Here is a 26,962-nt window from a genome sequence, read left to right on the forward strand (position 1 = left end):
GTTAACGCTGTGGATTGAGAAACACTGTGTTTAGATTTGTTTTTCTCTCCCCAGATTCTGAGGTAACAATAAGCCCCTGCAACATAACCAGTGATGTGAAGTGTGGATGTAAAGAGGGATATTACGACCAAGGCACTAAGTCAACCAGACTAGATTGCAGAATGTGCCACTGTCAATATTGTAAAGGTAAGTGCAGTCAAAAAGGGAGTGAAAGTGTTGGTGGGCATTTACAGCTGCAATATTCATTCATATACTGAGTCATTTTAATATGATGTAAACTCTGCCACAAAGGAAGCTGTGACTTCTCACATTCTCTCTCATGTTCTAATTCAGGACCTGATACAAATACTGACAAAAGGAAGATGTGCCAGGCCTGTCAAAGGTGGGAGATCTTACAAAATGACAGACGAGTAAAAATTATTTTATCCTGTCTTTTTAATTTCTCTTTTTTTTTTCAGGGCTGTGTTAATATTGGCACTTTGCAGTTCAGCATGTTTCTGCTCGGATCAAATTTCAGAAAGATTGAATCTGTTTCTCAAAGTTTATGGACATAGAAAAAACTCATCTCGTCTTGATCTAAACAAGACGAGATGATATCAGTCGCGGTATGATTGAAGGCCAGGTCGCGTGTTGACTTTGTCATGAAGGCGAGGAAATCTCTGATACAGGCCCTGCGTTAACTGAACTGTTCTGAACACTGTGGATTGGATAGATAATCAAAACACAGTAAAGAACAGGTTCAAGATGTCCATATGAACACTGAGACAGTTTTTTTTATGTGACCTAATCACTCCTTCAGTTCATACTGGCTATTAAAAGAACCCGTTGTAATTTGGTTTAAAGTCATGCAGGAAATGTATTCAGAAGTTTAACTGCAGCCAACGTGGGGCTGTGGTCGTCCAAGTTAGACAAATCAAATGACTATTTTTCAAAGGTGCATTTAATAAAGTCCCAAAATTCACTCTGTGTGACTCAGTGGTGTCCGACAGTGAGACACTGCAAACACAAAGTAGGAATTAAAAAAAGACGTTAACCTAAACTCAGACGACTGAACCCTCTTATTAGCTTCTACAACAAACTCCTTTGCAATATATTTCTACACACATAAAAAAAAAAATCACATTAGAAAGGACATTTTCTAGTATGAACTAGAAGAATTATTATAACAAGCACCAAGTGTTTCAATGTTCACAACCATGTGACGTTTAAAAATTGTCAACGTTTCCTTTTAAATTTATGGACGCTTCTTTTTTTCAGGTGTGCAGAAACTCCAGTTCCACCTTCATCTACAACAACACCAGAAATTTCACCTGGGAACATAACGCAGACTGATCCAGTTCCCTGTTAGTATAATACATATACTGTTCTTAAACAAAAGTGACACTTTCACGATGGTTGTGGGTTTATTTTAATTCAAATGCTCAAAAACATTAAGGGAACGCCTAAATCACACATCAGGCCTTGATGAACGAGTTATTCAAGGTGGAAATCTTTACTGATGTACATTGTATAATTTGTTGAGAACAAAATGACGTAACAACGGTCGGTGTATATTTGAGCCTCCTTTTGTGTGACTATCTGTAGGTTCATGATTATTCTCATCATTGCAGTGCTAGAATTCTTGAACATGATGCCGATTGTGTCGTGTTACGAGTTGTGTTTCTTTCTTTTTGTCCCACAGTAGCTAAGCCTATGCCGTGGCTGCCATACTTGGTTGCCGTGGGGATAGCTGTGGTCCTCTGTGGGCTGCTGCTGCTGCTGCTGCACCTCATCAGGAAAAAAACAGAAAAACTAAACATGGTGCTCTGCTGCAGAACCAACATAGGTGTGGAGCCGCATGCCACTGACGCCAAATCCAAGGGTAGCCAGTGGGGAAACATTGACTCAATTGCTCGACTTAAGTAGAATTCTGAAGTACTCGTACTTTTCTTGAGTGCTTTTATTTATTGCAACCTACACCTGCACTCCACTTTATTTCAGTAGTTTTTCCTCTGTTGCATTTATTTGACAACTCAGTTACATTAAAGAGATTAAACAAAACATTAGCCTGTAAATATGACATGTGTTATACAGTATATTAAGATACACTGTTGTCTGTAAAATATTTGAAACTACACATACAATCCTATGCGTTATCGCACCTATTATATAGTAATGAACTATAATTGGATACTCAAAAATTGGATACTTTGAGTATCCAATTTTTAATTTGGATACTCAAAGTATGGTTTTGCTGTTACATTTACAATACAAGACTTTTACTGGCAGCGTTTTGAAAGTTTGGTATTTCTACTTTTCATTTGATCATTTCTGGGCAATTACCTAGATTTAACAAACGTCTATTTAATACTTCAGAATGTCACATGTTAACATCACTATAGCACGAATACTGGCTTACACTGAAGAAGATCAATTACTTGATTCCCTTATCTCAATGAAAACATAGAACAACCCTCGGTCCTCTGAAGAAAAATTGAATTTCTTTAGATACTGAAATACAAATTTTCCTGGTTGCCGCCTTCTCGTCCACGATATAGTACCAAATTCAAATTTGAAATATAATCAGTAAGTACTACGATTTTACAGTGCATATAAAGAGTCCTTTGTCAAAAGTGAACAAATAAGATCAATTTCAATAAAATATTTTAAGTGTTGCAATAATTTAGTTATTATGTAAGTATATTTCCAAAAGCAGAACAGAGTACTTCTTCCACCTTCGACAGTAACATGAGTAGCTACATACAGTCTCTAACTTCATAAAAGTACTAGATGTACTGAAAAATACAAAAAATACTGTATATATTCACCTCTGAGTATTTTTCTTTGACGTTCAGTATAAACTTTGAGACAGTCTTTATGGTATCAACAAATATCTTGACAGAAATGTAACTGCGGTTTTTTTTTTGTACTTTCTTGACGTGTTTAAGCAGGAAGCTCGCTGATTATATCTGCTTTTTTTTGTTTCCCACACAGAACAAGGCAGCGATCAAGGCAGCAGCTCCACCACACTGGTTTGTGTTTAGTTTCATGTACTTCTTTTGAGATAAAGATCCAGCAGCAGCACTGCAGTGGGCAGTCAGACGGCCTTGTTGGAAAAAAACATGTAAAGTTCAAGAGAGCAAAAGTTTCCTGTTGATCACATTCAGTTGGGTGAATCAAGCTGTATTAAATAATCAAGATCCCTGTCAGGTGTTTGAAAAAGGCTGGAAGTTTTCACTCAACACTGTTTAACATCTTAAAGAATTAGCTGCAACAAACACACTCATCTTCCTTTTCCCTTTTGTCTTATCAAGAGATTTAACATTTCTGAGGAAACTCACATGATGGATCTCAGCCACTGTCCAGCCTCGCCACGACACCCTGCAGCCCACATCTGTCCTCTGCTGCCAAATGTTGAGCAAGAAGGTAAGTTTCAGTGTTTGATTCTCAGCCACATTGTGGCTGAGAATGTTTCCCGGTAGAAGCCTGCGTTGCGTTATGATATAAGACAGACATAGATTAAGTGAGATATGGCATATGGCCAGAGTGGTCAACCAAGCAGACTATTTATTATCAATTGCATGACAGTGTTACCACTATTACAATGTTAATGTAGTCAAAAGATTATAATGGAGAGGGAAAGCGAGCATGAAAGGCAGCTGAGAGGAGTTCTGATCTGAAACCATCACTCGACCACCAGAGCTGTTTCTGTAATGAGGCATGAAGTCAGGCTCATGTTATCTCAAGAACATTTTTGCCTCATTGAAATCAGAAAAAAATATCCATCCTAATTGTGTCCACATTGATTTTCCAAAGAAGAAACAATCACACTGGGTTTGCAACGCAATTCTAGATACAGACACTGTGGCTGTTTGAATTTGATTTCAAAGTGTCTTTTGAGTCGCTCACAATGCGACTCACAACAAACTCACATTTACAGTTGGAACTTAGTTATTTGCCTCTATGTCGTTACAGTACGAAAAAAAACTCTAAAATGCCTTCGATAAGGGAGGGTCAGGTGTTAATGAAACTGACAAGAACTTCAGACAACTAGAAATACCCGCCTCAACAATACAGCAGCATCATTTATATCTGACGCGTTAAAGAGTACTCTTCGAATCAGCTGTACAGGATTTAGTGCTTTGCTTAAGGACACCTCGTTTTTTTCCCCTGAGTTTGCTTTTCACACATGCACAACGCAGCGGGAGGATCTCTGCACAGACGTGCTCACAACAGCATCAAATCCTCCTCATTATTCAGGCGAGAGGTGGAGCAGCCGGGTGCAGCAGGCGGAGGCAGGAAGTGACGCATTAACTCCGCTGCGGAGATCATCGGGACTTTCTTGACAACTCACAGACACCGGTGTCGGCTCCTATCATAAACTCTCTTGATATCTTCGTTGGTGTCTTCTATGTGTTGGCTTTTTTGCCGGGAGATATTTGTTATCTGTTTCCGTTCTAACATCACATTCAATCAATCAATCAAATTTTATTTGTATAGCCCATATTCACAAATCACAATTTGTCTCATAGGGCTTTAACATGGTGTGACATCCTCTGCCCTTAACCCTCAACAAGAGTGAGGAAAAACTACTAAAAAACCCTTTTAACAGGGAAAAAAGAACGTAGAAACCTCAGAGAGAGCCACATGTGAGGGATCCCTCTCCCAGGATGGACAGAAGTGCAATGGATGTCAAGTGTAAATGAGAACATCAAGATAAAGGTTTTTAGCAGCATTGATAGGGGTAAACATTTTGAAGTATAACTGAAGGTCAGTGAATTGGTGGATTAATGTCATTAATGGTCAAGTGTCTGAGGAGAAATACTATGTATCGAGCAGTCCTGCTGCAATCATAGTCCATGGTCAGCAGCCAGCAAGATCATGATCCACCATCAAGATCGGATGCCACTATAGTCCACAGTCATTGTCCACTGCCGCCATTAGGATCCATCATCAGCTGCCACCTCGGTTGTGGTCCACCACCAGTATCTGATGCCAACACGATAAAGGATCTGCCTTTATTATCACGATCAGCCAGCACGATGCAGAATCCGCCATACTGGATCCACCATTACGACCTCTGATACGTGATCCACAGATCCTAATCCATGATGTGGCCACAGCCGCGGCCCTGGATCTGCGGACGATAAGGCAAAGGGACTCCGGGGAGGAAGTCAAGTCAGTAACATGTATTGATGGGATATGAATTACTTTGATGTGATAACGATTGAGAAGAGGAAGGAGAAGCTGGAAAGAGAAGCTCCGTGTGTCATGTGTCCCCCGACCTTCTAGACCTATAGCAGCATAACTAAGAGCGGGTCTAAGACAAGCCTGGACCAGCTCTAACTATAAGCTTTATCAAAAAGGAAGGTTTTAAGCCTACTCTTAAACGTACAGATGGTGTCTGCCTCCCGAACTGAAAGTGGGAGATGATTCCACAGGAGAGGAGCTTGATAGCTGAAAGCTCTGGCTCCTACTCTACTTTTAGAGACTTTAGGGACGACAAGTAAGCCTGAATTCTGGGAGCGCAGTGCTCTAGTGGGTTGATAAGGTACTAACAGCTCTTTAAGATATAATGGTGCCATATTGTTAAGGGCCTTGAAGGTGAGGAGGAGAATTTTAAATTCTATTCTAGATTTAACCGGAAGCCAGTGTAGCGAAGCTAATACTGGAGAAATGTGCTCTCTTTTCTTGGTTCTTGTCAGGACACGTGCTGCGGCATTTTGGACAAGCTGCAGAGTCTTTAACGACTTACTGCTGGAGCCTGATAAAATTAAATTCAAAGATCGATAACATCGTAATATCCTTTGCACAGAGCTGACCATGTCTCAGACACTTGCTCGCTGTGAATCCAGCGGGGGGGAACCCCTGCTGTGTTCAAATCAAATTTTCTCAACTTTCTGCAAACTTGAACAAATGGGGCCAGGTGTAGAAAGTCTGCAGACAATCTGGAGGCTCTCACTCTGAAGGTGCGGAGAATTTCATCGAAAACAAATGCTGTGGTTCTTTCACACTCAACGCTGCAGCCTTTTCATCTGTGCTCCAGACAGTGGAGGTGGAAACTGCAAAACAGCTCAGTCAACAATTTGTCATGAGGGGAAACGACAAATCAGATACTGAGTGGATGTCACTGTTAACTGAAGAGATCCTTGTATATCATGTTCTCACGAAGTGTTCATCTTATCAGCTTCACACATGGCATGTGTATTGGAAATGAGCCAGGGACGAGCAGCGTCACATCTGGTGCTATTTGGACATGAGATACGTTCAATATTAACACACTTTGAATAAACAAACGACTAGTCATGGGCCTCGGCTGAAAGAACAGGTAGGATTTGGAAGGTGTAATGCAACGTGATCCCCGTGATAGTAGGAGCATTAGGGGCTGTAACCCCCAAACTGTATATATATCTATATATAAAGAGAAAGTAATACTGCCTTCACTCAAGTTTTATGGAAGACCTTCAGTACAACTGGATTTCCTGTCATTAGTGACATCAGGTGTTTGTGGTTGTGCTGAAAACCCCCTTGTGGCTGTAGTACTGTTAGTATAACGTAATACTTGTGACGGTCCTGTTCAATGTGTCCTTTATCATTATTTTGCTGTATTCTCTTGTATGGCAGCTCTGTGTTTCATGTCTTTTTTAGGCGGGAGGAAGATTTTCCATGCACCACATATTAGATAGGCAGTTAAAAATCTTGCATCTTTCCAGTACAGGTAGCAGTAGAGCAGTGGTTTTCCCCCTGTGTGAGTCAGTGTTCATTTACTTGTTTTAATAAATCTCCACTAAAAATCAACACGGGATCATACTGGTATTCTTCTACACCTTCCATAATGTCATTAATCCCCCAAAAAGGGCCAAAAACAATAATATGTCAAACCACAATCTAAAAAAAGAACACGTCACTCATATATAGTTTCATGTTTGAAAAAGGCTCGTCGTCTCACATGTCTCCGTATAGTTTCTGGATCTTGATAGCCTTTAGTTCATCTTGAAAAACTAAGAACATAACATTGTGCAGGATGTGTTAAATCACAAAAAGGGGAAACTTTAGACATTCCTTTAAGCAACAACAAGTTTGATCTTTTCGTGAATAAGCAGTAGCACATTGGACAGACAGTTAAGTCTTTCAGTTGACCTTATCCCTCAGCTGAGTTTTTGTGCGTGTGTGTGATTCTCTCCTTCCAGCTGTCAGACAAGATGAGCAGTCAGAGCACTGGCCGGCCATCGTCCTCTATGCCGTCATCAAGGAGGTGCCCTTGCGCAGGTGGAAGGAGTTCTTGCGTCTACTCTTGGTGGCCGATCAGCAGCTGGAGCGTGTTGAGCTGGAAGCTGGTTTGGGCTCCATGGAGAAGCAGTACCAGATGCTGAGGCTGTGGAGTCAGCGCTCCTCTGCGAGCCTGAGTGACGTCTTCTCGGCCTTGCACCACATGGATTTATCCGGCTGCGCCCAGCTGCTGCAGGAAAACCTGGAGAAGCTGCAGTGGACTCCTCAACCAAAGTATGGTTTCTCGGCCTGAAAACTACCAATAGTGTCAAACACAGCTTCCTTCAGCTTCTCGTGTGGCGCCTCTTTAAAGTCAGCAGTTGAGGGCTGTGGTTTTGGAGTGCACTGCTAAAATGTAAATATGTGAAACTCTGATTGTGTGTGTACATGCAAGATAAGCAGGGTGTGGTGAAAATGAAGAAAAACAAAATACAAGTTTCAATTTTACTTTTGGAAATTGGTGCTCATCTGTTTTTTTTTTTGCGTACAACCAGTCAAAGTAAGGACTCCTGTTCACTTTGAGCTTTTAAATTGTGTGAACGTGTCAGTGTGCATATATGTGACGTTTGTCTGCAGATCACTTCCCCACTTCTCACGTCAACTTCTTGACATTAGACATGAAGGAAACTTTGGCCACTGATTCCTGTTGTACGCCCTCACAAGGGAAGAAGACTGAAATACCCGTAGATCATCAGATTATCAGTTTCCTGCACATTAAAGGTGACAAGGCTGGGTTTTTCCTCAGCACACGTGCTTTTGTCGTGGTATGTCTCGCTTTGAGATGTTTTTATTAGACACTTCAGGAACCGACGCTTAAGAAGTTGGAATTTCCAATAATTCAGTTTATTACTGAATGTTTTAATATGAATCTGTGTTTTTTTTTTGTCTTTGGGCTTATGTCTATGTATACTTTATAAATATTCTTTTTAATTTTATATTTATTTTTTAACAAATCCAAGCTGTTTTACGAATTGTATTCTCTTTGGAATCACCTATGGAACAAGTGTATGGTAATATAGTAACTGTGAGAGCCAAGTCATTAATGTCATTAATACATCTGTCGACCACAAGATGGGAGTGTTGGCTGAGTTTTTGAACAGCAGCTGCTGCAGAATGGAGCAAAGAACCCAAACAAAGAAAGACAAGGAAAGAAAGCAAGAGGGAGGGGAAGATGTTGGCAGGGTGAGAAGTTTTTTAATCTGGAGTGGGATTACAGGAACTCGTGAATTGCAAATTCTGCTTCAGCACAGAGAACAGCTGTCCAACATCGTTCATATCCCCAAAGAATCTTCATGTCGCAATATGTTTACAGACATCAACAACTGCTATTCTGAGAGCATGTTTATTTGTGTAATTTTTTCCATTTTCAATCAACATAAAACATGTTGATATGCAGCTAAGTAGCTAGGATGACGACAGTCGTTTTCAACTGTACGTGAATGCAGCATTCAGGTAGACTTTTCTGTCTGTCCAAGTCTGTTCATTTTCTGTTTTATACGTATTTATACAATATATCAATACAAAAAACTTAAATCTACTATTATGTATTGAATTAATCAACTTGGCTTACTACAATTGGCTATATTCTGTTTACAAAGTGTTGTTGTTGAGTTGCCAAAAATTGTTTTGTTACCGACCATTGTAGAATAATAATAATGTAATATAGTACTACTACTAGTATTATTACTATTACTACTTCTACCACTACTGCTATTAATGATAATAGTAAATATAAATATAATAATAATAATATACATAATTGTACTGTATATAGAATTATGTATAGAATGTAATAGAATCGTGGAATCTTAAATGTAATCTAAATGTTTGACTCATTCAGCAGCTGAAAACATTTGAATATTATTTAAATCAAATACTGTTGCAGAAGTTCCCTTTCTTTCATATTCTGTGCAGTTAATAAGATGAATAATCATAATCATAATAATAATGATTATATGGATTAGAAAAGTTTATTTGGCACATTATGCCTCTGTGGGGAAAGTAATGGACGCAGTTCTGCTGCTATGTTGATGACCTTCATCTTTCTCAGCTTGAATAGAGGCACCAGCCGCCTTCAGCTCTATGCAAAGGAAATTGCGATGTTATCGATCTTTGAATGTGGTGTTAGAACGGAAATGTTTAAACCTCGTGATAGTAACTAAGGACCACGGTTAGTGGTTGCCATTGACAACCGGACCCGTGCTGTCTCGACAACAACAGCTCGCGCGCACGGACTCCAGAGAAGCCGGAAGCCGGAGGGAGTTCCCTCATGTGAGGATAATTTCTCTTTTTGAATGTATTCACACATGTAACAGACTCAAACTAACAAAAAAAAAATCCTCTGTAGTATTTGTGGAAGACAGTGTTTGATGAGTGAGCGGACGGACACACACACCGCGTTGTCATGGCAACTTTGACCGACAGCTATATTGAATTACCGAAGCGGGGCCCAGCAGGTTTTCTGTTGTCGGGACCCTCAGAGAAGTGTTTGAAATGTCTGAATATGTCTGAAGTTTTGTTGGATCTGCCGTTGACCACAAAGGCCACATGAGCAGGTAGGTGAACTACGGGTCAAAACTCCTCCACACAGGCAGGAGGGGCTATAGACAAAATATTTGTTTAATTTCTACCAATTTCTATTTGCCATTTACAGTAGCCTATATGTATGGTCAGTGTAGGAGTAGTGGCATATTTTTCCCCTTTAATAATCTCCTTAAATTTGTACATGCAATACAATAAATACATCACTATAAAATACAATATTTTTTTACTGTAAACCTATATTCCATATAGAGCATATATAGCACCAGTACTGCTGGGTACATCTGAACCTAGTTATTAGCAGGCAGGATGGATTGATGGATTGATGGATTAATTCCCTCCCTGTCTTCCGTCTCTTCATGTTATCCCACACCGTCTGCGTGATGCTGAGATCAGGGTCTGTGGGGGTCACATCATCTGTTGCACGACTCCTCTTCCTTCTTGTGGCTGAGGACTCTAGCTGTATATGTTTAGGGTCACTGTGCAGCAGGATACATTTGGGATTGATCAGACACCACCCTGCTGGTATACCATGATGGATTATGAACCTTAAACCTATATAAGCTTCTCTATATATACCATTTTTAAAATGAACAATTTCACCTTTTTTTAAAGGTGAATATATCATTTAGATTGCTTTTGATTAGATTTCTTACAGTATGTCAACACTGATGGAGTTTGCTTTTTTATCACCATGGATTTTTCCCCATGACCTGTTGTCATTTCATGGTGGGAAAAGCACATGTGTAGTAAAATCAATGATAGCTGAACTTCATCAAGCTGCTTGTGTTTCACGGTCCTGGTATTGTGTGTGTGTTGTCATACTGTCACGACTTACAGAGCCATTGTTAATATTATTTCAGTCCGGAGAGCCTTCAGTTGAAAAGGAAACAAAAGATATTGCCGTGTACCATAAGAGAACAAAGTAATGTGATATGAAGGAGAGTCCATTTGGCGCTTAAACCCCCTTGTGATGTCATCAAAGTTGAAAGGGGGGGGAGGCTATGCACAATATATGAACCCCCCCCCCCTCCTCTAGACACGAGTATCGGTTGATGGGATCCAGAGGATGTTGACGATCTGAATGAGATGAGTGAACAGTGCAGACTAGAGATGATTAGGGAGGCGGACAGACAGCTGACAGCAAGAGAGGAGAGCAGATTCAATTTTTGGCATAACAACATGATTGGCTGATTGAGATCACGGTAGAAATCTGATTGGATCACTGTAAACACCCAACAGTCAGCTGATTAGAAGATGCGGGTGAGTGAGAGAGAATTGTGAATGAATGGGACATAGAGATAGTCTCCTGTTCGATCTTATGCAAGGCTTCATCAGTAACACACAGTAAAAATGTCAGCTGTGAGAAATTCATGTCTTGCTTTAAACATCATGGTTATACTAATGTTGTCTTCACTGTGACCAGGTGAAGAGAGAGAAGCAAATCGAGAGGAGCGTGCTGCCTGATTATGACGGCTCTTGTTCGACCCGGAGTCAACGGGTCAGAGCTATGTGCGGATGGAAACAAGTTCCTTGAAGCTGGAGAGCTGGGGAGGGCTACCTCTCTCTACATGTCTGCCTTCAGGACCCACGCTGCCTCCACCATGTCCCATGTGCGGAAACTGGAGGAGCCCTGTCTGGCTGGAGTGATCTCTACCCTGGAAAGTTGGCTTGATGGTCAAGGCGAAAAAAACCTGCCTGCCGAGGGTCTTAATAAAGGCTTGGCCGCGGTATTTCTGTCCACACTGTGCCCCAACAATCTGACTGCCACCATTTTCAAAATGGAGTCTCTCCTTCAGAGTGGCCAGCAAGGCTGCGAGGAAATCTTTGCTCGCTGCACTGCTCTGCTCGAAGGGAAGAGAAACCCTCACCCAGAAGGGCCGACTCAAATGCTGTTGGAGATAACTCGTGCTCTGGCCTGCTTGTTGGCAGAGCCTCACAGTATCAAGGGGATTAAGCTTTACCTTAAAGCTTACCAGAGAAACAAATCTGAAATTGTCATGCTGGTGAAATCCAGACAGGCTCAGCATCTATCAAAAATAGTCAAGGCCTTTACCATCCAAATACTGCAAATGCATCCTTCTCTGTTGTTTGACAGCGAGTTGGCCGTAACGTCAAAACAGGATGATAAGCTCAGTGCAGAGGCTTCTTCTGTAATCATTGAGTTTCTGTTGGCTATCTCACCTGTTAATAGAGAGGTGCAGGAACTTCAAGCAGCATATTTGTTTTTGACAGGCAGGTTTGGGGACAGTGCAGAAGTGTACTCTGCTCTCCTGAACCATGGTTATTGCCAGAAAATGTCAGCGAGTAGTGCAGACAAGCCGGTCCAGGACAGTCTGGAGAGGAGAGCTCGGCTCTTAACCAGTCGAGCAGCTGCCTGCTTCTCAGCAGGTGGACGGACTGCGGAGGCATGTGGGGATCTGGGGGAGGCATTTGAGATTCATCCGGCCACTGCCCGAACTTATTTCCAAAAGCTCTTCACAGATCACGGCACAGGGATGGCTGCTCGCAACCATCTCCGTCAGCAGGCAGAGAAGGGCCTGTGTGGTTACAGAGAGAGGGTCCTTGTACGTCCAGACCTGCGGTCCACCGAAGGAGTTGAACTCCTGGACCCTGCCATCACCCAGTTACGGACCCTGTGCCATTTACAGCCTGACGGGGGAGGCAGAGAGCTGCGGGTACGACTGGCCGACTGTCTTCTCCTCAGAGGGGAACACAAAGAGGCCCTCTCTATCTGTAGCCAGCTGGCAGCTGCCCAAGGTCAGCAGAGCTACCAAAACACAGTGCAGGTTCTTCGAGGGTATGCAAGACTGCTCTGCGATGACCATAAGGGGGCGCTAGAAGACTTCCAGGCTGTGATTGAACACAACGCCCCCCATCCTTCCAGCTGCGTGCGGGCACTCTGTGGCAGGGGGCTCCTGCGCATGATGGGTGGCTCAAACTATCTCACAGCTCTAGACTATGCGACGGCCAGCAGGCTTCAGCCTCAGGAAACAGCACTGACCGTTCGCTGCTTGGTGCCATGGAACTGTCGGGGGCTGCTGTTCACTGTTTTAGTGGAGCAGGGCCGAGTCATGCTGGAGGGGACTGGAGAGCACGAATCCAAGTCCAGATCCACTGAAGACTCCCAGCAGCCTCAGCAGGACGATAAGTGCCCTTCAAAGAGAGACAACCAAAGATCAGGGTATATGATGTTTGTGTTTTTGACTATAGGCCTTTTGGCATTCTCACAATTTCATTAACTGCCTCACTTGCTAATACACTGTCATGGCATACTGGGAACTTTAATATAATGGAGATATATCAGATTTCTTAGTAACACCAGTGCTTTCCCTACTATGACAAGTCAAAATCTCAAAATGTCTGTCCCAGTGTGCTCACATCCTATCTCAGTTAAACTACTGCATTTGCTTCATGCAGCACCTTCCCCCCTCTTTTGTGCGTTAGGACTCCTGCTGGAGTCCAGTCCCTGGCAGCACTGCTGATGGAGCTCCAGCCAGGCGCTGATGGGCCTCAGATCCTGGCAGCTGATGCCTTGTACCAACTTGGCCGGGTGGAGGAAGCCTACCGGCTACTGCTCTCTGTCGGGCCCACCAGTCCTCGAGCACCCATTCTGGCTCGCCTCACCCTGCTGCAACTGCACAGAGGCTTTCTTTATGACACCAATCAGGTTTGTATTGCAGGGCAGACTCCTAATCCTAACCCAGGGAATTTTTGCACATCTTGATAAACTACAGAAACATGATGAAGTGCAGAGCGGTCCAGCACACGGGAGAAACATCAGAGTTAGTCAAAGTCATCTGTGGTATCACTCATATGGTCAGCCTCAAATCAATTGATTCAGTTTCACTCTTTTCACTAATTAATTTAATGAATACATACATGAAATAATCCTTCCGGATCAATTAAATTCTGACGTATCCAAGCGATTTAAAGGTTTTGAATAGCTGGTGTTGTCACGTATTGTACTTCAATAATTCCTAAAATTTGAAAATGTAGTCGCTGGGCTGTTATAACTTTTGATATTTATTGTTATATTAAACTGTTTAGTCTCAATCTCAAACAATCAGCTGAACTGAACAACATTGTCAATTATGTACATTACTCTGAAGGAATGCAATAACATCAGCTAGCTTAATATCTTTATTCCTTAGTTTAACAGCTTTTCCTTGAAAGAGATAACATTTTCATATCTGTCCATTTCTACCGCAGCTGCTGAAAAAGCTCATTCAGTGCGGTGACACGAGCTGCTTGCGCTCCCTGTTGGCGGTGGCACAATGGAAGGACCGTGCGTTGCTACAGGGACACTGCCACTCCGCCGCAAAACGCATCCTGGACAACGCGAGAGAGGAGGGTGCTGTCAGGGAGGCTGTGGCTTATCTGTCCATCGCCATCATGGCATCTGGTGATTACAATATGATTGATTAAATATGTATTATTCTAAATGGTCTGAATCCGATTGTTGACTTAATTAATTAGAAGGAGGTAATAATTGAATCTAGACCAGGGGAAAGGGGAGTTAAGCTTTGTGTCTTGATTTGGTTCAGTTCAGCAGAGGTTCGTGAAAACAAAGCAGACAGATTGGCTGTGCATTGTTAAACCAGCAAGACAACCTGTGTAGAAACCTCTTTGTATTTGGATATGTGCTTTTTCATGGATATAACAATATCTTACATACCAAAATACATTTATTGCTTCTTAAGGTGGTGAGGCAGCAGACTCCTTGCTGGAAAGAGCGAGGTGCTATGCCCTGCTGGGTCAACGAAAGACGGCCATCTTTGATTTCAGTGCCATTCTGAAGGAGCACCCGAAACACGTCCAGGCCCTCTGTGGAAGAGGCTTCACCTATCTCATGCTAAATCAACATAAGGTATTTTCAGCTGAAACACTTTGTAAATACTGCTTCATGTACCTGGCAGACTTTACTCTTACTTTTCTTTTCTTTCCCAGTCAACTTTACAGTAATAGGTAATGACTTGAAAAGTTGAATTTCAGTAGTCCCAATGTTTAGTGGTTTAAACTGCCAATATTGCAGCTATCATGATCAATGTGGGCCGGAAAAAAGTTAATGAATCAATTACGTTGGCAGAGACGCAAACACGCTGACACTACAGAGGGTTTGAGTAAATGGGATTTACAGGATCTCAGGTGGCAGGATCCTGTTTTCTTCTGACAGATGTTGCTTTACACAAAATTGTCTGGTGCCGCTCTTGGCCTTTTCCTTTTCCACAGGAATGCACTCGTGATATCCTGGCAGCACTTCAGATAAACACTGACATAGTCACCAAAGACATCCTGTCACTCAAGGACAAGGCACAGAAGCTGGTCTGTGACTGGCTGCATCAGTTCTGTCGGACCAGTCTGTCAGACATCCTGGTAACTAATGCCGTCCCCTGCCACGACGAGCAGCTCAGAGAGGCTTTTATAATCAGCAGAGCTCTGATGAGGACTGACTGCAGAGAGCCCAGATGGCATCTCCTCTACGTGGACTTGCTCTTAGCCAAAGGTGAGATGGGAACTTAAAGTCACCGGAAATGGTGGGAGTTGAATATACAAAAAGAACTACCGAAGCTGGCACTCCTTGTTTACAGTAATCCTTACTCCTGCTGATGTGGTCCATCTGCCTCAGGTGAAGTTAAGGCTGCAGGCGCTCATCTGTGCCAGGTGTTCGGCCAGGAGCCAAGAGACGCAGCGGCCCAGGGCAGGGTGGGCGTGGTGGAGGCCTGGCAACAGAGCTACCGCAGCGCAGCTTGCAGGCTCAGCAAACTGACGGAGAAAGACCCGTCCGGTCTGGACTTCCTGCTGGCCCTGATCCCATTCAATCAGCGAAAGCACATCGCACAGGTAGGCCTCAGCGCTGGAGTCCTCGATGATCAATTTTTAAGAATGAGAATCAAAGGCAACAGGATTTGTTCTGAAATTATGAGAATCAAATTCAGCAAACTAGTTTTTATCATTTAGCTTCAGAGACATTTCATCACAGAGGATAAATGTACCCACATGTCCTCTTTTAGATTGACAGAGAGGAAGATAAATGACTGTTTCAAATAAATAGATAAACATATTAAATAAAAATAAAGCAGTTAGGATTATAATATGTTCAATTCAAGTCACTAAGACTGTAACATGAAACAAGCCTTCAGGATTTTTTGGGTTGTGGACAGTTTTGTATGTACTGTCCAGTATATTTATACAGAATACACTCTCACTCAGAGACAGAATTAATCAAGGACCCCCTTGAAAATGAGGTGATTTTTTTCCTGTTAGTAATTATGTGTGATGATGAAGAATTTCATGCTGTCTAATAGGTGGTGTTGTTTTTCAGTCTCATCACACTGACAGAGCTGAGCTGTCTGTAAAACCTCCTGATGTCCTCATGACTTATTTTACTTTACATTGAAGTTTACATGTTCTTATTTACTTTATTAAAACAAAACTGCACAAAACAGCATTGACATGATGCGTATTTCATATGGTCAGCAAGTTCAGAGAAGATGGAAAATGATGCATAGTTTATGGAAACACCGTACAGCATAACAGTTTTATAACACCTTTTGCTTTAGTGTATTTATTGTGCATTTGTTGACAGCATATTATTTTTTCTGCATAAATATTAAAACAGGCAGCAGCACAGGAGGCCAGTGGTGTGTCATCAGGTGGCCAGTGGGATCAGGCCCTCACTCTTCTGACTGTAGCTGTGAAAGCAGTGGGCAACCACAGACTCCAGTATTTTCGCCAGCGGGCCGCCTGCCTCGCTCAGCTGGGCTTGAATGAGCGAGCGATAGCTGACCTTGACATCGTTATCCAAAAACATGGTGGGTCCAACTCCAGCCGCTCAGATGACCAAGTCTGGGCGGAGGACCTGTGTCGGCGGGGGCGCTGCCTGGTGCTCTGTTCCAGAGAAGGAGCGGCCCTGAAGGATTTCACTCAGGCCCTGGAGCTCCACAGGGACCAGGCCATCCACTGTGTGGAGGCTGGTCTGGGGAGGCTGCGTCTGGCTGAGTGCTTCCTGCGGGGGGCGCTGCAGCACTATGGCGAGCAGCAACTCAGCAAAGCCTGGACATTGATTGAATGTGGCCTTGCTATGGACAGTGAGAACCCAGAGCTCCGCAGACTGAGGGCAAAGGTCAAACGGGAAGTGGCCAGCCCCTGCAACGTCAACTAGCGTTGATAGTCAGGGAATCAGACAGGACACAGCAGCTCCAGCTGAGTTTATAAAATGAAGCCATGTCAGTGCCTGAACCCGATGTCGTATTGTGGAGAAACCGTCAAACTGATGAGAAATCTTATGTGTTACAGGACATTTGCTGGTTCTTTAACGACAGTGTTTTAATTAATATAATGTCCTCCAAGAATGAAATGTAGTTGTATTATTCAATATCTTTATAATCATAGCATGACAGAACATTGAATAAGATAGGAAACTGTGAATCATGGATTTTATAGATTTTTTTTATTATCCCTTATTAAATGAACCACTGAACTTTGTTAATTCATACATTTGATCATTGTAACATCACTAATTGAATGCTTGTGGAAATGGAAACAATACATGACGGTCGTGATGCTATTATGGCATCAAGAGAGTCACACAACATGAAATAGATAGCTGGGTTTATCTCAAACCATCACACTCTGATAAATGATTTAAGAAAGTGCCTGACGTGCAGGGTTTATCTAAAATCGCAGGAGGCACAATTTTCTTTAATAATATTTAAGCATAATTTGAGTGTATATGAAAACAGGAAAACAGGAATAAATACTGGAATTTAGTTTGTACCGCTGACGTTAAAGAACGATTTAAAACAAATACATTCCATCCATTACTACTCCTTTCAGTGCACCTGAAGCAGACTTTATAATTTGGAATATAGCTTTAAATTTATATATAAACGGTGTCACATGTGTGGAGAAAGTACTCTGGTGTTACACAGACACAGTAATGTATTGTGGTTCCATGTTTCCGAAGTAGGATTTTTCCCACTCGCTCATGAGGTCAAAATGCAGCGGGCGGTCACAGAAGTTGCAGGAAGCCGTGGCCGGGCTGTTGAGCCGGAGCCCCACCTCCTGCCAAACCTCCACCAGGGAATCTGTGAGTGGAACACACACGCACATTAATATAAATCGGGAAACAAATAACAAAATGTATATCACAGTTGTGCAAATTACAGCTCTGGCTCTTTCACCTACAGCTCTGGCTCTTTCACCTACAACACACTAAGATTATGATAAGACAACAACTTGAGCATATTGTCATTTTTATTGCATTTGCCGCATTTGGTAACAGGTGGATGCACTAAGTATAAACATAAATCATACAGTCCCCAGTTCACTGGATTTGACATTCATTACAACAACTTATATGAGTCAGGATCCCCACACTCACCCACAAAGTACTCCATCATGGCGGGGTCGTGATGAGGAGACGGAGCTAGGCGCAGCAGCTCCTCGCCCCGAGCCACTGTGGGGTAGTTAATGGCCTGGACATAGATGTTGTGTCTCTCCAGCAGGATGTCGCACACCTTGGTGTTGAGCTCAGCGTTGCCCACCTAGGATACACACCAATAATACGTGACATTAACCTTTAAGAAGATGCTTTTTATCTGTGCAATCAGGATACACATATAGAAATTAAAGTCAGTACTGGGATATATACTACATGAGTTTAATTTTAGACTCAGATATTTGGTTATCACTGGATATTAAAGTGATGAGTGATAAGATGAGTTCTAATTAAAAACTGTTCGAGTGGTGCACTTTAAATCCATATGTTCTGTGCTGAAAAAATGTGTTAGACCCTTTTCACACAAAACGTTTTGATTTGTCACATAGGAAAAGTGCAGGTCTTACTGTATTTTTAGTGACGGTGAGTCAGCAGCAACAAAACCAGGAGGCTAAAAATGCAGCAGCTTAATGAAATTCAATCATGTTTAATAACCTCCACCAAGGAGGTTATGTTTTCACCCCTGTCCGTTTGTTTGATGTTAGCAAGATTACGCAAAATCTACTGGACAGATTTCCACGAAACTTGATGCAAGGCTGTGATATGGGTCATGGACTAACATGGATTTAGGTGCGGATCCAGGATTTTTGTCACTTTCTTTAGCACTGCATGATAGGGTGTTTTTCCTCATTTTCGTTGATTTCTCCGAGAATCTCGATGCAAAAAAACGGACATGTTTAGGGAACTGATATTTATGAGTGTGTGTACTTTGGTGCAGATCCAAAATCTGGATCAAGGGAATTTAGATGTGATTTCATAAGGGAACTGTTGGGCCTTGGTGGTTTGGTTATTTCCACCTGCGCTTTTCCTACTGTAACATGTGAAAAGTGGAAAAGGCTCAAACAACAAAGCAGCCACTTGTATATATAAAATGTTATGTTACCATAGATGTATTATACATCCTAATCTTGAGGGTAGAGGTGTTTTGCATATATACAGAATATGAGAATAATATTATCATTGCCAGTTGATTATTGATCAATTTTGAAGTAATTATCTTTGACAGTCACGAGATTAGTTAAAAACTTTTGCTTTGCCTGGAGAGAACTTGAAAAACTTGCCAAAGCTTAAAATGTTGCTTTGACCTTAAAGACGGCTTCTGTCAGGTGAGGGGGGGGGGGGGGGGGGGGAGTTCACAGAGAGAGATGATACAGTAGTGAAGGCAGCAGCAGTGTTCACGTCCTCCTACCTTTATGGGGATGATGTGGCTGGGGCAGTTGACCACAGGCAGCCCGTTATCCAGGAGCAGCTGCCTCATGTGTTTGACGTTCCTCTGGTGGGCTCTGCGGAGTCCCTGCCCCTCAGGGCTCTTCAGCACCTTCACAGACTCCAGGGCTCCAGCCAGGACCATCGGGGGCAGAGCAGTGGTGAAGATGAAGCCTGCTGCGAAGGAGCGCACTGTGTCCACTAGGGCGGCGCTGCTGGCGATGTAGCCCCCCACACAGCCAAATGCTTTTCCTGGAATACAAACAGACCACAGGGGGTGACAGGAGAGAATCAATGAGAAGTTAGGAAGAGTAAATCACTCAACATGTTTTAGTCATAGTTTTTTTTTTTTTGATTAATTTCTTAGATTTCAGAGAGGACAAATTTTACAGCTAATGTTACTTAATAATTTACTTTTAAATATAATGTATTGTTGTAGATTAAACTACCCAATAATACATACTGTGTCATATCACTTGTTATGACATAATACATGTAGTCAACCAATACAATAACATGACAATTGGCAAATCTGCATGAGTAGTTTTATCTTAAATATACATATGCACTGTAGGCTATATCATTAATATAATTTTGAACACAGGACTTTTAGTTGTGACTAAACTAAACTTTTGTATTGATGTTATGCTACTTTTAGGAGTGTAGAATTAGTTTATTTATTTGATAGGGACAGGTGTAAGTGAGCCAGAGTTGAGTTAGCTGTATAAGCTTATTTTCATACATTGTCCCTGTAGCCAGTTCTTACAAGGCAACCCAAAATAAAATAAAATTGCATTTGTTGTATAAATGATAAACAAACATCTATGACAAATTCATGTGTGTTATGCAGATCGTCCAAACTAGCTGTACAACAAACCCTTGATTAAAACACCACGGCCAATACAAATACAATACCAATGATGAAAAATAGGTATAACAAAGAAAAGAAAGAAGAACATTAGATAACAAATTGACAATACAATGCTTTGCTCAAATACTCATGTAAACTAAAATATTTTCTGTAATTAAAAAAAACTTCAACTTCAACACCACATGATTCTTTCTGGAGTATTTAAATGACTCGGCTGCTTACAGTCACTTTTTGAAGTCCCAAAGAAAAATGACTTGATGAATGATTAATAACTTGTTTTCACATCATGAAATAGCCAGAACATATCAAATCAAACATTGAATTCCATGTGTTGATAATATGCCACCGTCAATTTGTCATCGCCGTTTGGGCCTCTTGCTTTATTTATTGCCGGGAGTGAACACTTGCCCACACGCCTTGTTAAAGTCTTTTGGGGTCATACAGGATTAGTTGAAACGTGACGTGTGGTTGACGGGGATAAACCTTCCAGTCGTCATAAAGGGACTCGCAGCACGGACTCTGTGATGATGGTTTTTTATCAGTGTGGCCAGAGAGGGAGCAGAGCTGGCACCCAGCTGATAAAACCTCTGCTTCTTTGGATGAGAGCTCTCCTGCCCTCTATCTAACCAGCACGAGAGCGGCATCATGCTTGTTGAGTGCTAATGCTGCAGTATGAGGACATTGTGCGAGGTTGTGAATGGGAGCTTAGCCAAGAGGAGAGCCAATTAATCTCTGGCAGTTCGAAGCCGTTTGCCTTGCCCTTCTTGGTGTAGTGGTGAAAGGACATGGTGGTGGACGACTGATGTGATTGTTATCGGTGAGGGAGTGTGCCCTTTAATGTCTTTAATAAAACAAAACGGTGGGTTTTCTTCATCATGTACTCACCCAAGGTCCCAGACACAATGTCGATCTTGTGCATGACGTTGTCCCTCTCCCCCACTCCAGCACCGTGGAGTCCGTAGAGGCCCACGGCGTGAACTTCATCAACAAACGTCACAGCTCCATAGCGGTGAGCAACATCGCACAGCTCCTCCAGAGGACATATGGCACCTGAGAGCCCCAGAGAAAGAAGTGGTATAATTAGAAGTGTCGAGTGAAGGTGAACAGATGGAGATTTGGGCTGCAAATGTCACCACGGTGTAAGGGCTACACTCATATTTGTGTATTATAGCAAGATGAGGATGTTTTTCTCTATGAATCATTACTTTTTTCTACTAAAAGTCTCCTGGATATAGTCACAGCCATCCGCTCAGTCCACTTTTGCTTGTACGTTATGAAGCTGTCACTGGTGTGATATCAGATGGAGAGAAAAAGCTGAGAGTAACATTAGTTCCTCCCATGGGAGCCAGTGATGGAGGAGCAGATACTGCAAACTGAACAACTGTAGATCATAGAAACAGACGACCAACCCAAAGTTTTAGAACAGCCCAATTTAACTAACGATAATTTACAGTTTTCCTGCAGCAGTGGCATCTGTCTGTCTGTACAACGGCAGTGTTGGAATTTGTAACAATAAAAGTAATAATAATAATAATTATTATAATATTAGTTATGATTGTTATTAATACTATTACCATCATATAAATCCTTCAATGATTCATTAAAAATATAATTAACAACTTTTTAGTTGACATTTCTTCTCATTAATGGTTGTGTGAAAAATGACCGTTTGTCAAATAACACTGATATTGCATGTTGTACTACAAATTGTCAACTTTTCTTTTTTGCAGGGTGTCAGTTTGACCTTAGTGATCGCACAGTTCACTTCTCATACACATAAAAAACTACTTAGATATATTCAATAGATTCATCCACTATAAACGGAACTAAATGTTCGATATATGTTAAATCTAAACAATCCTGACACATCATCGTTCTCACCGTCCATCGAGTGCACTGTCTCGAATGCCACGATTTTGGGAGTTTTGGGGTCTGAGCGCTGCAGCAGTTCCTCCAGGTGTCGGCTGTCGTTGTGGCGGAAGATGAAGCGCTTCGCTCCGCTGTTCCTGATGCCCTGAATCATCGATGCATGGTTCCCTGCATCTGAGTAGATCTCACAGCCTGCACGTCACAGAGAACACAACAAACCAATGGAGATAGAGCATCAAACCTGGGAGACACCTATAATGTATGAATCATGAGATGTATATATTTTTGGTCCAGAATGTGAGTCTCGAAATATAATTACAGCTCATCTAGAAATGTGACAGTGACTTGTCCTGGCTGTCATCGTCTGAAGTAGTACTTTACTTTAAAGTGTGTTTCTGTACAAATAATATTTCCTTCTGCACTGAAAATTGTATATTATGTTAATATTCCCTTTATTTATATTTTATTTTATTTCTTATTATGTTTTCTTGTCTACCTCATTCAGATTTTCTGCTGCTGTAACAAGTGAATTTTCCCCCAAGCTTTGGACCAATAAAGTCTAGCTTATCTCATCTATATTTACCTGGCAGCATTTTAGCTAAGGTGAAGAGGGTGGAGTCGTTTGCCACGAAGCAGGAGGAGAAGACCAGAGCTGCGTCCTTCTGGTGCAGCTGGGAGAGCTCCTTCTCCAGAGACACGTGGAAGTTACTGGTGCCTGAAATGTTCCTGGTCCCACCGGCTCCTGCGCCGTGTATGTCCAGAGCGTCACTGCGAGGATCCAGAGCAAAATGAAAAATAAAACACCAGCCTCACAAAATCCAGGCCAAGAAAGGTTTCCTGACACTTTCTTTTAAATGTTCTTTCAACTTCACTCTAAAACATCAAAATAACCATTCAAGGTGCTTCACCTGGAACCCTACGAATAGAAACATCTCGTATTCAGAAAGATAGTAAGAATAGGCCGAACCCCACATGTACATCTGCCACTGAAATACAAACTGTTACTGTTTTGCTTTTTTGTTTTTGCCAGAGCCGTAGATTAAACCTAGAATTACAGTAAGATACAAAATAAGGGGAATTAAAACTAACTTTACTAACGTGACATTTGACACCTTGAGTAGACCTGAGACGTGACAGAAGGAAACATTCAAGTCTCCAATTAAGGCCTGCTATAATCTTGGAAGAAAAATTGGACAATGACAGGCAGGTCCTAAAATATTAGCCCTGTGCATTAAAAGGCCTGATCTCTACTATAAATACACTATTAACACAGCTTTGAAAGGAAATGCTGAGTCAGACTTACAAATGACTTGCAGCTTACTAATGAACTTTCTTTGACAAGCCCTGGGATTTAACTTCCTAACCTCATCCCCACTGACTTGAGACTCGCTCTGGACTTCTCTCATAACACTTTCGCCTGTCTCATTGTACCTGATGCAGCTGAGGACCCGCGGGTGCCGACTCATTCCCAGGTAGTCGTTGCTGCACCAGACGGACACCTGGGAGCCCTCCCGCCCACAGACGGAGTAATTCTTTGCGAAAGGGAAGACCTCGGCGCTCCTGTTCACCGTCTTGAAGACCCTGTACGTGTGGTCCTTCCTCTTCTCGCCTATCTTCTCAATGAAGAAGCGGTCGTAGTCGTAGCTGGGGCCAACTGCAAGGTTGATGAGTTTGATTTTAAACATCGGATTAGGCAAATCAAAATGTTGCACAAGACATTGCTGCATTTTTGCCCTTTTTAAATGTAAAAACATACCCATGTTGTCTTTAAGGAGGTGGGTGATGGTGTTGGTTTGAAGTGATGTTGGGAGCATTGAATCTTTAAATCCCTTCAACAGAGACGTCATCAAACCTGTGAGAGAGCAGAGAAGGTCTGTCAGTTTCAAATGTTGATATTTTTATTTTCTTTGCTTCTTTTAAAGTTCAATTTCAGTCACTCGTGGTGTTGTGTATGTTCACTGCAGCATCACTACGTACCCCGACCTTCTTTGACGTCCTCCTGCACTTCCGGACTGGCTTCGACCATCCCAATCTGAGAGGACACAAAAGGGCAGCCCTTCGACACGGCCACAGCCACCTGAGTGGCCGTCTGAGTTGACATCATCCTTTGGTCCATCGTGGGAAGATGGTGGCTCTTTGACAGGGAGGCCGAGCTGCTCACGGTGATCTGGCGAGCGATGATGGGGCACTGATCAGCCAGAGACAGCAGGGAGCCTCCTGTCCTCCGCAAAGCCGTCTTCGGAACGGATTTCAAGAAGGGGCAGTGGTGGAGGAAGGCGGCCATGGTACTGCAGCTGTTTAAACCTGAGTCAAGACATTAAAAATTGTTCAGCATCTGCAGTATATTTGTAAAACGTATGACTATTTAATTGGTGTAGTCATTGATTCAGACCTTAACATTATCAGCCACACTAACACAATTACATAGTCAGCTTATTACCACCTCAAAGGGATAGTTCACCCAAAAATGAATAACACTCATTATCTCCTCTCACCACTATGCCGATGGAGGGGTGGATGAAGAACATATTGAGGATTGAAGGACTTACATACATTCATCTCTTTTGTGTTCACAGTATCTCTACGAATTCGATCAAAAAGACGCAGCTGTTTCCAAACGTTGCCGCTCGAGTCCTCACAAACATCAAGAAAGTGGTTCATATCACTGCAGCTCTGAGATCACTGGCTGTAGGTTTGTTTATAAAGCACTGAATTCTTCAGGGCCAAAATATATTTCTTATCTCCTGGTACGTTATGACCCAAGTCGACCCCTCAGGTCGTCTGGAACAGGTCTGATTTCTGTCCCCAGAGTCAAAACTGAACATGGAGAAGCAGCATTCAGTTTCTGTGCCTTTCATTAAATCAAATAATTACTCGTACTTTTTTATTTCTCTTTTTTAAAGATCTTTTATAATCTCTATGGAACTCTTTTTATTTATTTTTAAATGACTCTTAAAGTTGCTTTTAAAAATTGTCACAATGCCTTTTATATTTTATGTAATGCTCTTTGAATTTCCTTGTTTTTGAAACGTACCATACAAATAAACCTGCCTTGCATTCAGGATGTGAAACAGTATTAAATGTTTATTTTTCCTCAAGAAATACTTTCCTCCAAAGAACAATCTCAGCGCAGGGGACCAAAATATAAAATTGCAGGAGTATGACTGAGCTTGACAAATTGTTTGATAAAACTAAAATCCAATCATACTTTTCATGGTTCAAATGTTTTAAAAAAAAGGCTCTAAATGTAGGAGGTGGTCCAGTTTAACTCCAGGGAGCAGCAGGTGCCTCCTCCAGGGTGCGGCGGGCTGCTGCTGCTTATCTTCACCCTGCAGGCCCTGACAGACGTCATCCACTGAAGCCCATCACTGCAGAACAGCTATCAAATATTCCTCTATAAAACACAGCAGGGATGCATCTGCTGCAATCCGCTTTACTATTGTTGCAACTGCTGTTTAAAAAACCTGTTTTGCTCCAGATTCGGAGGGGAAACAAAGGAATTCTGTCTGAAATAACAATCACTGACTGAATGAATGACGCCAAAATAAGACATGTGCTTCATCCAGACTTTAATTTGCTGATGAGCTCCTTCATGTGTAGTTGAGTTTAGAAGCAGAGGCCCGGCCGTATCATTTCCCTCCCATTATGCTGCAGTCAGCAGATAAGGCAATTCTTAGAATCTGTGGATTTCTCTTGTGGTCAGATGTTATCGTTAGACGCTAAACACCAAAGCTATAAACACAACAAGTAGGTCAAACTTTATTACAGCTTTTATCGTCAACATGTGACTAGGAATAGGCCCCTTATGAAAGCAAACACTACACATCCTTAAATTATCTATGGACTGTTATATACGCGTACATTTATTATTTAAACCTTTTGAATCCTTGCTCATTATTTACAAAAGGCAGAAAATGCACGATATGTTCTCCACCACATGAACAAATACAGAAATACCATAAAGAATAAATAACAACAGCTGATTCACATTTGTATGAATGCCACCACAACCTTTACTTACATTTGAAATAATGGCAATAAACATGATATTAACAACAGTAATGATAATAATAAATGAGTTATGATGAGGAGTGAAAACTGCGAGGAAGCTCACCTGTTGACCTGCACTGAGGACGAACTTTCAAACAGCAATAGGCAGATGGTCGGAGAGTGTCAACAGTTATTGGTCACTTAGTCCAAGTGCATTACGCGATCAGCTGGGCTCCCAGCCCTCAGAGGTGTCATATGGGTTCACAGTGTGTGGGGCCACCCACAGAGTCGTGTGTATGTGTCTCTATGGGAGGTGCAGAGATGCTGATAAGCTTCCAATAAAGTTTTTTGACTCGCTCCGCCATTTTTCATGACTCAATGATCGACGTCTCATTTTGATGCCTGAGTTGTTAAATGCAGAAATGCTGCATTTTCCAATAACAACTCCATAAAACTGCACAGTAATGTAGCTGTAGAGAGACACTGATGTTTGTTTTTCAACAGTCCTGCCTCTTCCTGTGACACGCAGGTATCATGTATGATGCCTACCGTTGTGTTGTTTTATTTTAATTTGAGATCATTTTTACCCAGGCACTTGATTGTCTTTTATGATTATTGCTGCTTTTTTTTTGTACGTGCACATGGGTCCTGAGACATCCAATTTCTTTCCACTTTATCTTTTACATATTTGCCTTGATTGACATTAATTAACTTGAAATTTGAACTGACTTTTT

The 26,962-nt window shown here is 42.0% G+C and overlaps 3 protein-coding genes across 5 annotated transcripts; 2 read left to right on the forward strand and 1 right to left on the reverse strand.

The window, feature by feature from the left end:
- Nucleotides 1-54: 54 nt before the first annotated feature.
- si:ch211-112c15.8 (tumor necrosis factor receptor superfamily member 1A) lies at nucleotides 55-21,615 on the forward strand. Its single transcript, XM_034591923.1, has 7 exons — nucleotides 55-186; nucleotides 334-382; nucleotides 1,258-1,825; nucleotides 2,974-3,011; nucleotides 3,294-3,405; nucleotides 7,170-8,517; nucleotides 21,605-21,615. The coding sequence occupies exons 3-6, from the start codon at nucleotides 1,693-1,695 to the stop codon at nucleotides 7,499-7,501; spliced, it is 615 nt and encodes a 204-aa protein (XP_034447814.1). The 5' UTR covers nucleotides 55-186; nucleotides 334-382; nucleotides 1,258-1,692; the 3' UTR covers nucleotides 7,502-8,517; nucleotides 21,605-21,615.
- Nucleotides 9,720-17,526, forward strand: ttc34 (tetratricopeptide repeat domain 34). Of its 2 annotated transcripts, none has more exons than XR_004614565.1 (8): nucleotides 9,720-9,803; nucleotides 11,216-12,973; nucleotides 13,237-13,459; nucleotides 14,002-14,194; nucleotides 14,493-14,659; nucleotides 15,022-15,295; nucleotides 15,381-15,633; nucleotides 16,412-16,512. XR_004614565.1 is itself a non-coding variant. In XM_034591919.1 (8 exons), exons 2-8 carry the CDS (start codon nucleotides 11,259-11,261, stop codon nucleotides 16,952-16,954), a joined length of 3,330 nt encoding a protein of 1,109 aa, XP_034447810.1. In that variant the 5' UTR covers nucleotides 9,720-9,803; nucleotides 11,216-11,258; the 3' UTR covers nucleotides 16,955-17,526. The 2 variants fall into 2 exon arrangements, 1 of the variants encoding a protein (XP_034447810.1); XM_034591919.1 differs by having other exon boundaries at nucleotides 15,419-15,633; nucleotides 16,412-17,526.
- alas2 (aminolevulinate, delta-, synthase 2) lies at nucleotides 17,233-26,507 on the reverse strand. 2 transcript variants are annotated; one of them, XM_034591920.1, is made up of 10 exons: nucleotides 26,353-26,507; nucleotides 24,216-24,542; nucleotides 23,995-24,090; nucleotides 23,670-23,892; nucleotides 22,822-23,006; nucleotides 22,251-22,430; nucleotides 21,255-21,419; nucleotides 19,482-19,750; nucleotides 18,176-18,338; nucleotides 17,233-17,879 (listed from the first exon to the last, which is right to left on the reverse strand). In XM_034591920.1, the coding sequence occupies exons 2-10, from the start codon at nucleotides 24,520-24,522 to the stop codon at nucleotides 17,716-17,718; spliced, it is 1,752 nt and encodes a 583-aa protein (XP_034447811.1). In that variant the 5' UTR covers nucleotides 24,523-24,542; nucleotides 26,353-26,507; the 3' UTR covers nucleotides 17,233-17,715. The 2 variants fall into 2 exon arrangements, with proteins under 2 accessions (XP_034447811.1, XP_034447812.1); XM_034591921.1 differs by having other exon boundaries at nucleotides 17,253-17,879; nucleotides 24,222-24,542.
- Nucleotides 26,508-26,962: the final 455 nt, after the last annotated feature.

Source organism: Hippoglossus hippoglossus, chromosome 7 (genome assembly GCF_009819705.1).
Source record: "Hippoglossus hippoglossus isolate fHipHip1 chromosome 7, fHipHip1.pri, whole genome shotgun sequence".
NCBI lineage: Eukaryota > Metazoa > Chordata > Actinopteri > Pleuronectiformes > Pleuronectidae > Hippoglossus > Hippoglossus hippoglossus.